Source organism: Cyprinodon tularosa, unplaced genomic scaffold (assembly GCF_016077235.1).
Source record: "Cyprinodon tularosa strain WSP-4 unplaced genomic scaffold, ASM1607723v1 ctg175, whole genome shotgun sequence".
Classification (NCBI taxonomy): Eukaryota; Metazoa; Chordata; class Actinopteri; order Cyprinodontiformes; family Cyprinodontidae; genus Cyprinodon; species Cyprinodon tularosa.
This window is the reverse complement of record NW_024038574.1, coordinates 922,778-935,839: the sequence shown is the minus strand read 5'-3', so window position 1 is coordinate 935,839 and position 13,062 is coordinate 922,778. Positions and strand designations below refer to the sequence as shown.

At 38.6% G+C, this 13,062-nt stretch overlaps 1 protein-coding gene across 1 annotated transcript in view; it reads right to left on the bottom strand.

Moving 5' to 3' along the window:
- LOC119781328 (collagen alpha-1(IX) chain-like) overlaps nt 1–11,227 on the bottom strand; it is a 64,193-nt gene extending 52,966 nt beyond the window's left edge. Inside the window, exon 1 of the mRNA XM_038281750.1 lies at nt 11,019–11,227. Within this exon, the coding sequence (XP_038137678.1) occupies nt 11,019–11,047 (29 nt within the window). The 5' untranslated portion in view covers nt 11,048–11,227. The remainder of the gene's footprint in view (nt 1–11,018) is intronic.
- Nucleotides 11,228–13,062: the final 1,835 nt, after the last annotated feature.

Here is a 13,062-nt window from a genome sequence, read left to right as displayed (position 1 = left end):
ATATGTGCAATGTACTGGTGAAAATTCTCAGTCAGTGAGGTCATCGTCATTTCAAAAATGTGAAGAAGAAAAAAACAATCCACTGGTCTTTGTTTCCAAGTTTTAGATGTTTAGCATCTCATCAAGGAAGCTTTCTCAATTCAAAATAAAAGAAATATGTGCAACTGTTGTCACAGGCTTCTACTTTTAACATCCTTGTCTATATTTATCTTTCTAAACTCCAGAGACAACTTTTTCCTTCACTTATCTGGTCCATGTTGAGTGCGGTACACACCATGTCATCAAACAGCACAGAGACTACCTGTAACCCTATATGTCTGACTTTACTTTGTTCATTTTCACTTTTTTGGATTATTCCTTTTTAGGAGTTATTTCTGAGACCATTGCGGATTTTTCTTTCAATAAACGAAGGGCACCAACAAGTTTGTCTTTACATGTCTGTAAATGTCTGATCACACCACCATGCAACTATTTTTTTTATATTTAATCTATGTAATAGAAATAACATTATGAAACAACGAAGACTTAAATCCATAATACTGTTGTCGATGGGGTGCTTGTGCATGTAACAGTCCCAACAACCAGAACATATACCGTATGCCTAGTGAAAGGGCAACCTTCATACAGCGTGGCCTTTTCAGAAATTGAATGTGTGCAAATGAAACACAGGGTTTCGGCGGACTCTAATAAATTCGATCTAACCCCCTTTACACACTGCCTTGTCATAAGAAAAAAATACATATAAATATTGTTCCAAGCACATCAGAGTTGTAGATATTTGTTAACTTTATTTGTATATTTTAATTGCATTTGCATATTTGTGTCCTGAAAGAATAAAAAAAAAAATGTGAGAGAAAACCATTTAACAAAAACAGTCAAAAATCATGATTAATCCTTTCAATGGCAGCCGGGTAAAGACTAAATCCAATGTTGACGATACTGGTGATCTTGTTACCGAATACCTCTTGGGTTGCATTTATTAAAGCAGAATTAATGGCAATTCAAGGAAAGTTCTGTGCTAAATTCCTGCATAACCTGACTTTTCTGTTTCAGAATGCTAGAAAATCATTATCCAGAGTAAAATTGAGACCAGAATTTACCGTGTGAAACAACACTGCCCACTAGCAGAGTTCTTTGGAGTAACCCTACAGTAAGAATGTCCTACATTTTATCTGAGACTTTCTGAGGTACCTTGTAAGGTTGGAGAGCAAATACTGTGAAGAAATCTCAGTTGAGATAAGGTGGTTGAAGCGCAGGTAGATGTTTAATCTTTTAAACTGGTAGGTTTTTCTAAATTAACCCTAATTTGTGTGTGCTGGGGGAGCAGCACATCCAAGAAGGAAACATCCAACCTGGACAAACTGGTGAGGCGAGCCGGCTCTGTGATTGGCAAGAATCTGAACCCTCTGGAGTAGAGACAGGGACACTTAACAAACTGGACATTATGAACAATGCCAGACACCCTCTGTACAATGTCTTCACCACTCAGAGGAGCCTGATCAGTGGGAGATTGCTCCTCCCCAAATCCAGGATGAACTTCTTTGTTCCCCAAGCTATCAAGCAGTACATCTCCTCACTTGGGTAAAGGAGGAGGTGATAGGAAGAGGTAAAAGGGTCAGTACCCCCCTCCTTGGACATCTTACGGAACACTTTACCTATTGTCACATGTTTGCAATATCCTTCTCTCTCCCTGTGCCATAACCCAAGCCTAACTACTGTGTAGCCTGTATAATGTTTTTTACTTATTTATAAGGTCAGTACATCTCTGCAGTACAAGTACAATATCCCACTTTAGCTCTCTACTGTGCAGATATATAAGGGAAACATATTCCAGAACATTACAACTGTTTTCTTTAATTATGCTTTTTTGTATTATATACACTCTTTTTATATTTTCTGTCATATTTTTTAAATCTTTTATGGCATCAGGCTTTTGCTGTATATAAGCTACTGGAACCAGAATTTCCCTAAAGGAGTAAGCCCCAATGGATAAATAAAGTTGAGTCTAAGTGTAAGTCTAAATGTTCTTGTGCCAATGATGTCATTCATTTTGTGATGGTAGACAATATGAAAATAAAATATGTTTTGAGAGGGGCAATTAATAATTGGCTGTAGGTTTTAAAGTCGCACGACTTCTTACCAATAATGGCAAGGTGGTATAAATTAGAATTTATAAGCTTTTTAATCAAAATAAAGATACTGATTTTCAAAGATCTTAAAATCTAGGTGATACATAAAAAGACACAAAATAAATCTTAGAGAAAACTCTTATTGCTTTTCAGTTCTAGCTGTTCATAGGCAACCAACCCAGCCAAGCATGTCCCAAGGGCATGAGCTTTCAAAAAAGACCGCTTTATGGAACCAGAGATGGAGAGTAGAAACTCAACAATCATTGGCACATAAAAGGAAAAACGAATCTCTGTCATATGGCGATTTTTCTGTTTTGTTCAATTTAAAATATTACTATCATTGAATAAAATTCCCACTGGTCGTTTGTTTTGTTTTTCTTTCTTTTTTATAGCTTAATGAGAGAAGTGGGCTTTAGACTGACCTGTAAGGCTTTAAAACCTAAGATTAAAACCTTTCTCAAGCACATATAAAGGTTTGTGAGCCTGGATCCATATTTATTTTTCATTCTGTTCATGGTGGAGAATCCTGCTTCACAGCAGCAGGTTGAGTCAAACATGCTCTAAATGTGCAGGGTCATCTTTGAGCACCATTTCACTTTTCTTTCATCAGTTCACCACAGTTCTTCCAGCAGTCCACACTTTCTCTGCTTTCTTTTCTCATTATCTTCTCCTTCTTTCCCATCGCCTGGCTTGCCACAGGTTTGCCTGCTGTGTCTAAAAGTAGCAGCAGCAGCAACCCAGACTGACGGCAGCTCATTGGCTCATTGATATCACCTGTAGCCTGGTCCTGGTGCTCCAGACGGCTTTACCATATTACCAGGAGAAGTGGTGCAAGTGAAGTTAGACACTGTCGTCGGACAACATGTAGTAATTTATAAATGTTTTAACTCAGGTTGGGTCTGGATTAGGCAGCAGATGGGTCCAGATCCGGACCGTGGTCTGCTAATCCGTGACCTCTGCTCTAGGCGGTTTAACATTACTTGGTTGGAAATAATCATTGTTCAGAAATAATCACCATCTTGGGGTTTGTTGCTTTGCAATAATTGGCCAGACATTGTTTCATTATGTAGTCAAACAGGAACAACATCCAACAATGGCTTAAAAGGTCATCCATCTTTTTAAAATATAATTTTAAAAACATATTCTTTTCCCCAAGTCAAAAAATCAAGTCCTTTCCATTGTTCCTTTGCTGCAACGCATTGCTTCTAGTATATCTGGGATCTGGCACTATTTGTTGAATTTATTACTTGTATAAATAAGTTTTGCTGCTGGTGGAGAAACAATACCTTCCAATACAAATGTCATACAATATCTTAAATACTGTTAGTTAAAAATATTTCCAATCAAGCAAAAGAATATTCTGCTTCCAAGCTGAAAACAATTCTACACAAGTGAGTTAATAAAAAGAAAAGGGTGAATGATAAACAGCAGTAATAGTCATATGGCTTTCCGGTATAATCTATCATCACCCTTACACTGTCTTCCTTTAGCTTCCTTTCAGTGGGTTTGGATTTTTGATAGCTTTGAACACCCTTCTAAACCCATCATTAGGAAGACTGACTTTGATAGCGACAGCGCTTTTCCAAAGTATGAAATTGCAGCTTGTCAGTGTGAGAAATAGATAATGTAGGGGAGGTGTTAGGTGTGTAACCCGTCTCCACACTGTGAACCCATGTGTTACTGTGTGTTTGCTCATGAATGACAGGTATATGCATGGTGTGTGAGTGAAGCCTCAGACTAATAGGGTGAGTCACGGAGATCTCTTCAGAGGTGGAGTTGGTCTCTTTGGTTTGTTTTAAACCTTAGAAGAGTATCTTTGGAAACCCAGTGGGAGGTTCCGTCTGCCTTCAATGTCAATCTGTCTTCAAGGCAGACCATATGTATAATAATAATGGACTGGGTCTTCAAGAGCTAATGTGCATATTTTAGATAGTTTCTTGCTTCTGTCCTGCTTTTTAAATTAAAACGGATGTTTAGCAGGATCTGCCTCTGAAGATCCTGGGGACAGGCTAAGGGAATAATTAAATTAACACAAACCCAAACAGGAACACATCTAAAGCTTGAAAGACAGTAAACCTTAGATACTGTAGTGACCCTCCTCTGATTTTTGCTGTAAAATATCAAACAAGGTAATCTTGTATTGATATAACCACAAGCTTTTTTGCCAATAATTGCGTTTACTTAAAAATATGTATGCTCATACGTGGGGCATAAGTTCCAGGTAAGTTATCTGATCGTTGACATACTTTAAAGCTACAGTGTGTAATTTTCAGCGACATCTAACGTCCAGACTGCAGACCGCAGCAACATGAACATCTCCCCCCAACCGCTTATCCCCCCCAACAGTACGGCGAGCGTTACGGGACAAAATGTCTTCCACGACGTCCGCATCACCTACCTTCTCAAGTGATGAGGTTTGTTTACATAGATAATTTTACAGATAGTATTTCATTAGTCTGTGTAGGGTATAAATTTCATGTAGACTTAATATAATAAATATGCGTGTAATGGGCGATCTCGCAATCGCTAGTTTGTTGGCTCTGCGCTGCCGTAGCGCAAAGATGTCTGCCTCAATGGCTGCGAGACCCGCTCCTATGTAATTATAAATAACGAATTCTAAGGCAACGCAAATATTAAGGTTAAGAGGCTGAGCTCGTAGATGATGATAAATAACATAGTTATGTATAATATATTACATTTCTGACTGTATATCCCTGTAATTATTACACACTGTAGCTTTAAAAGGCTGATTCATACTCAGAAACCAGGTCGTCTGCATATGACGCAGTGAACGCAAATAAGACCATGCCCCTTCCCCAGACATTCTGCTGCACCTCTCCAAAATTGTAGGTGACCGCAGAACAGAGGCCTCTGATTGGTCAAATCTACATCCGCGCAACCTTATGCATATTCCTGTTTGGTACCTTACCGGCTTGTTTTCTTTGTATGACCGCCATTATGGAAAACGACTCATAAAGATGGATCCGCAGGAAGTGCGTGAGAACGCTGGGACCCTTTTTCCACCTGGATCATTGCTCTTTTTAACCATCATGTCCCTCTGTTGTCGCACAAACTTGCCCCCACTGCCTCTGCCATCTACACCCACAGCTAGTTTGTGATTGTCCCTCTAACGTTGTGGGGGGGATTGGACCACGCTTCAATACTGGGTATATATCAAAAATATCTCCGACAAGCTCACTGCGACACACTGCTGTGAGAGTATAACCAGCCCCTAAGTCTAAGTTACTCATAAGTCGTGGCGTCTAGCTTATCCAAAACCTATCAGTGAGTTGTGCATAACTTATGAAGAACTTATCTCCAATGCATATCAACGTATTTGACGGGTTCTAGATGACTTCTGAATGTTTTTTTAATGAACAGCTACTGTTTGTATAAAAGGGGGTTCACTGGAGGAAACTGTCAGTTCCTTTCAAGATTTCATCCCCATGATAGGGTGAGCGAGAAAGTGAGTGTGATGGATCCTTCCTGCGTTCATGCCCACGACTTACAAACTTCCTAGGAGACATGATGCTGAATCTGCATTGACTGCAAACCCTCTTTCTTTTTCTTTATTTATTTATTCCTCATTTTGCCGTTTGGACATAAATCATGTAGTCTTTTTAATGTCTTTACAACCAATTTCTACTTGGTGGTACCTGACCAGCTGCAGCAACCCTAGTGTAGTGAAATAAGCCTTGATAATAACTTGGACATTGGGGACTAAAGCCCATGTTTCTGTTTATAACCTGTAAAGCCCACAGACCCCATTAGCAAAACATTATCTCAGAGACACTTAACAGGGATATTTGATGACACCCTGCTATGGTTAGTATATACGGCATTGCATCCCCACACTCATTCAATTTGCAGTGGTAGTTCTGCAGGAGTACCACAATGGGGAGATCTCCTGAATGGCAGGCCAAGAACCAGAACCTTCTAACTGCTCAAGGGCTAAATAGAGTTAATATTAGAATCACATTAATGCAAACAGACTTTCTGCAAACTTTTAATTTAAAGGTTACAAGAGTAACTTTGTCCCAGAGGACACTACCAACCCCAGCTAGGCCATCCAGTCACAGGGACATGTTAAGCTCGTTTGGACAATGGAGGCATCTCAGCCTTTCAAACAGTACAGAAATAATCCAATATGATGCTCAAAACTATTTGCTTTGTTAAATCCAGGTGATGATCTTTAATAAAACAATTTTTTTTTATCTTGTTTTTGTTGAGGCAGTGATGAGTAGTACTTTTGAACTCTAATGTTGCCTGGTAAAGTTAATCCTTACTAGTGGTAAAGTGGAAATTATCAGCGCATCGTGTTCAAGTGCTTTTGTTGTGGTAGAGAAGAGAAATGTGTGATCTAAATATTATCCTGACCTGATACTTAAGCAAATCAGTTGGACTTCCTAATTCCTCTGCAACAGGAAGAAGAGGATTCAGCAAATGCAAGAACTGACTGCTAGCAAGAATTTGATGAGAGACCTCGAGTTTCAGTGGTGATATATATATTTTTTTAAGGTATGTCCCTGTACGGCGTAGGCTACAAACATAACGGTAGAGGCCATTTAACAAAGCAGAGTTGACTATACAAAATTATTTGCTGCTCTTCACCATGTTGATAGGTCAAAGTTTATCTCATCTGAGCAATTTGGGTATTGTAGTATTTTGCCAGTGGAAATTACTACATGATTGGGTGTTCATGTGCAATCTTCATGTCCTGTTTTGGTATTTACCATAATTATGATGCCGCATAAGGCACCATGAATCATGTAAAGTTAGTCATGTGACGGGTGAATTTCTATCTCTCCCTGTCAATATTCTTGTTCAAACGTTGCAAAGACATTCTATTATTTCCATGTTCACTGTTAGGCATGTTACATCATAGTGGAAATAAGCCTTCCAGAACGATCTGTTGCAGCCCATCTGCCTTCATCGTAAGTATTATTCCATGCTCCTAAGGTTCCTTACGAACTCTCACTTGTTGTCATGGTTGCAGGTTCTGGGGCGTGGCCATTGGGAGGACAAGGGTTCGGAAAGCCAAAACAGATTTTCCAGAAAAGGACCTGAATAAGAAGATTTTTGGTAAAGGCAGTATACTCTGCTCTGGGTGCCTCATTGTAAATATTTTTTTATTTTCAAAGGTAGCATAATCTGGGACCACTAAATTATACAGAATTATTCACTGGCAAAAATCTAAAGTACCATCTATCTAAAGAACAGCTTTCAAAAGTAAAACTAGTACGTTTATAAGTAAATTTTTATCGTGAGATACATGAGTGAAAGTTTTTTAGTGACTATAAGTATTCTCCATGGCAGTTTACATTTTGAAGGTTGGTTTAATTGAACACTGGTTCTGGGTGAAATGACTCTCTAAGAAGTTTGTAATGATTACAAGATCAAGCCAAGAGGTTTTAGAACAGTGACCAAGGGTACCAGAACCTCTTTATGCGGGCGAGTCAAGGTTAGAGGAACAGGGGGCCAGCATCCCGCTTTGAACTCACCATCCTGAGAAAAACCAAGATAATTCAACTCTGAATTATCTTGGTCTTTTGCTCTGAAGTGATAGAAGGATAGGATTCGTCAATCTACTGTGCTGACTAAAAAACTGAGCCAAAAACCGAAGCTTTCAATCTATATTCCAATGCTCAACAATGTTAATATGATTAAAATCTTGTCCGAAAGAAAGAAATCCTGAATACATATAAGCAGCTGATTTGATCTTTATTTGAACATAAAGATAGGGTGAGAAAATTCATTGCCCAATGGAGATTCAAATTCATAGACGGTTCTAGACAGCGGCCAACGGGGGCCAGAGCCCCTGTAGAACATGTCCTGGCCCCAGTTATGGGCCCTGGACTGCAGACATAATACTCAAAGAGATTCTAATGATGATATGCGCTGGAACAGATATGGTTACTGAAAGGGCATTTGGATCTATTTCATGTTTTTTTTCTTTACAAATTCAGTTTTAATAATTATTCAAAAACAATAAGGGGATAGTTTTAGTGGTTCTGAGATAGGATCCCAGTTTTCATCTGCAAATTTTTTTTTCAAAACAAATTTTTAAAAATACTCATATTTTTACAGCTGAATTAATAATTTTCTTGAGTTCTAATTTAGATTTTATTGAAAAAAGTTATTTTAACTTAAGTCAAAATATGTAAAATTCCTAAATTCTGAATGTATATTAACCTAATAAGACATAGAATTTTAATTTAACCTAATTGAATAGAAATTTCACTTCATGCATCACCCTTTATATATTTGAATCCCTTGCCCTGTTTTTTATTTCATAGCTTTCTGTGCCCCAATGAGAACACGCTGGCCCCCTCCTGGCCCCCTGGTACCTACTGTAGAACTGCCACTGTTCAAATTACAACAACTAATCCTTACTGAATTAAGAAGTACCATAGTACACCCCTCATGGAGGTTATCGAAGAACAGACCTAGAAATGTCTGTAAGGACGCTTCTGACCAAATAAATCTTTTGGTTAACCTGGAATGGGCCAGTTTTTTTGTTTTGTTTTTTATTTTTTAGGGTTTTTTTTTTTTTTGGGGGGGGGGGTTTCTTGGGTTTGTTGAATGGGCATTTACATCAGGCTATGGTGATGACTTTGGTATGGAGCAAAGAATTATCACCTGACCTCAGGTTGACACGGCACTCAGTCATCAATGACAGGAAACTCTCCTAATGTCCCAAAGAAATGATATATAACCCAATTGGCAAGGTTTTAACAAAACAGCTTTTGTGAAATATAAATGTTTAAAGGTGTTCATGCAAATTATTGATTTTTTGGACTTTATGTGATTTTCCCTTTAACGGTATAACTGATATTGAGTGTTACAACTTTTTAAAGAAACAGCAACCAATCAGCTTCACTGAAAGATAAACTCATCATAAAATATTCAATTTAGACTTCAGATTCTGTTGAGTAATTCTTTTTGTTCTAAATAAATTCAGACAAAAAATTGTATCACAGTGAAACAGAAAGATTTAGAAAAATCAGCTTATTGTGAAGAAGAAAGGAAGGACATCTGTATTCCTTTACTCAACACCTAAATGCTAATAAAAGAGTTAGTTTTACCCTATGTTTAGTTATTTTAGCATTACATTATGAGCATTAAGAACTTTCCATTGTCCTAATATTATTTACCCACTCTCCTGTCTGTGTCTAAGTTCATTCAAAAACTGGTAACCTTGACCTTTTGGGCTTTTGTTTATAGTTCATAGGGAATAGTTATTTGATAGAATAGAATAGAAAAGAATAGAGTAGAAATGCCCTTTATTTTTCCTTACTGCAAAATTTAAAGTGTGTAATTTGCAAAGCAAATGGCACACACTGGAAAAACGATCTAGAAATAAGTAAAAATTTCTTAAATTAAGTGTATTTACCCTTAATTTGAGTAGTTAGGTTTGCCAATGGAATGAGTATTTATACTCTTAAAATAAGATAATTAACACTTGAAGTAAGACAATGCAATTGTGTTTTCTTAATTTAAATGTAAATTGTTTTGTTGTATTGGCAAAATGTTTCTTTTACCTCCTCAATCCAAGAACAAAATGCACTTATTTTGAGAAAAAATTACTTACTGTATCTAGATTTCACATTTTTCCAGTGTATGAAATCATTAAGTAACACAAAACCAAAAAACCTAAAAGTAAAAAAAGACTTTAAAACTAAAGGAAAAAAACACATTCCAAAAAGGAAAGCCATTTTAACCTGGCTTTATTTAAAAAAAAAAAAGCAAACTGTGCAAATTAAGTCAGTGGTCGGTATAAAGTTAAACCTATTGGACCTGTTGGAAGCAGTAAAGTGTAACATAAGTGAAAAGGAAGGATCTGTGATAGTGCTCCATTGTGCACCTAGGGTAGCAGTGTTTAAATGAAACAATGGCGACAAGCCCACTAACCGCTCAGAATAGCAAAACGTTAGCTGTTGGCAATGAGCATGGACTGCATGTGATCAAACATTTACAGGCTAACATATACTGATCAAGTCTAAACCTCACATTCACCGGCTGAACTTTGTCTCTACACTCTAAAACACATTTAAACAAATTTATTGCAATCAGGATGGGTGTAGAAAAACTGAATAATTTGCATATAATTTACTCAAAACTTCTACCAAACACTGGTTGCATCTTCTTTAGTTTCTGATTTGTGAAATTTAAAAATGTGAACATTGTGACTATACATTGCTCCTTAGTTGCAATAATGTCACATCTAAAGCAGGAGAAATGTACGGTACTTTCCACCCACTGGTAACACCCTGCATTCCCTCTTTGGTGCTGCTTTAAATTTGAAAGCAACCCGGCGCTCTAAGTGTGATTATTGTTTTAGTTTAATCAATGCCTGCCAGTTTGTTAGTGAAGGATTAAAAAGCGTTGAGAATTAATATAAATCAGAGGTGTTCAACTCAGACCAGGCTTATAGAAATAAAGAGTTGAAAAGAATCAGGCCTTGTAACATCTGCTTTATTGCTTACAATGGAAAATCCCTCTTTACTTAATAACCTTTATGGTACCAAAAGTTTGCATTTAGACCTGATAAGGAAATTGTTTCTAAAACTCCTGTGCCCAACAGGTTAAATAACAGGGTAAATCATCCTTGTCAGCACCTTAACTCTCCATCTGATGTTAATAGCTGTGTCAGCAGCCCTCAACAGCTCGTTAAAAACTTCAACACCAAACCCCTCCACCTCAAACCCCTACGTGTGCACATGGCAAAGCCGCCCGTCTACATTGATGGAGGATCCCAAACATTTAAAGTTAAAGATGTCTGCTCTAAACGAACTGTTTGACATTTTAGAATAATTGTTTCTTTTATTATTAAGGAAAGTAAAAGTGAAAATAAGGAGGTGCAGGTGAAGTTCTAGGTGAAATATTTACCTCCTCAGACCAGAGCAGCGGAAAGCCATGCTTCTGTCCACGCTGTGATGAGAAAGGATTGCAGAGAGGTCAAAGTCGCCAAAGAGACACTCACAAGTAAGGCACGAGAAACAGAAGGAGCTGCGGATGTAGAAAGGTTCCCCTCCCCGAAGTCGGTCCTACCTGCGCATGATGAGGACTGACTGAGAGAGGTGGTGCAGGAGATGCTCAAGCATTTTCAGAAGACACATAAAAGTTTGTTCGATGGATTCCCATTGGCCAGGAGCTCTTAGGGAGGTGGTGACTTTTGTTTTATTACCAACACGTAAAAAGTTACAGAAGACCCAAAGACCTTTATAGGAACACCATTAACAGTTTTTTGTTTTTTTTTAAGTTGCTCCTAATGGCATGTTCCCTTCATGCATAGTTATCCTGTTAATCATCACCTCCATATGGAAGAAGCCCATTTTATAAACCTGTGTGCTCCAGCATTGAAACAGAAGAATGCATGTTAGCTGGTGGTGTTGACACAAGCCTTGTCATTATCTGAAGATGCCTGCAGGAGACAAGGCATGCTGTTCCTGTATGCTGCAGGTTATGTAATTGATCCTGCACCGTTTGATCTGCTTTCTAGAAGATCTGAGAACCTCCAGTGACGACCACAGGCGGGCTACTAGGAGGAGCATCGCAGAAGTACAAAGAGAAAACCTGTGAAATATCTCAACGCTTAAAGCTTTCGTAGTCATTCTGACATTTATCACAAGAAGAAATTTGTTTCTTAAACTGCTTGTCAGCTACATACAGTAGTAACCACATTTAGACATTGATTTCTCTGAGGTTGTTTTCCCTATGAAAGCATGAAGTTCATTCTAAAGAGAGTCAAATTTGCAATTTAATAACCTCAAAGATAACTAAAAAAAGACGGTAAAACATGTTTGCATAAAACATTTAACTGTTTGTAAAGCGACACTTCAATGTTTCTACAGCTTCAAAGGGAAGCTGATACAGTGAGAGGGGGAGGCTCATGTTTCTAGCCCTGATAATTGAAACTGCATGCTCCTACTGAAACAGGGACCAAACCGTTTGGGATTATTCCCTCATAAGGCGCACCTCATGACCAGAACACTTGTGACCTGTATGGTCAGTCCTCCAGGCGAAGTGTAACGGCTGTGGAAATGTGTTACAGCCTCAAAGCTGCAACCCAAATGTTTGAGAGGGTATTATGTACATTCAGGAGCCTACAATGAAAGGTTCAGACTATGTTTAACATTAAAAAATAAAAATAACTTTAAGGTCAGGTCTGCTCATGTTGTGTGGGGTGCGAAAATAAGTGAATCATTAAAAAAATACAATTACATTTAACTTTAAATATTAAAATATATAATATAAATTAATAAAGGGGTCATAGAATGCAAAACCGAGTTTCCATTGTCATAGATGAATAACAATAGTTCAGTCGGTGAAATGGACGTACAGAGAAGTTCAAACCCTCCTTTCTCTGCAAAGCTCACAATTCTAAACTTCCACCATGAAACGGGCGAATCCAAACAAAGCACCGAGTTGACGTTATCTCAGGGATGGTGCCATATTTGGTTCTGGCCTGTACGTTTGTGACGCCCTGAAATTGACATACAGACCAGCCCACTGGTTCACTGGCCCAAGAGAGGGGGGTGGGGAGTATGAAGTGTCGACCGTTGGGCCGCTGAATGGACCGGACCTCAGCAGAGAGCCATGAGCCGCCCATCCTCAGCTGGAGGAGGGGGGCTGGGGGCCAGTAAGGCAGGTGGGGGGAAAGCACTGAGCCGCCGGTGTCCAGGCTACCGTCACTGGGTCGGGTTCGGTCGCTCCGTCCCCCGCTGGCTCTCTGCCACCATCCACCGGGGTTCCAAGACCAGACGAGTGCCCGGTGTGTTTCGACTCTAGTCGACCAAAATCCTGGACGATTTTAAAATTTCCCCCGGACATTTTTTTACGTATGAAAAGTATGAAAAAGGGGACGTCTGGTCACCCTACCATATCAACAATGTTGGTGTTTCTGTGAGTGAGTGCTTGTTGCTATGATGCG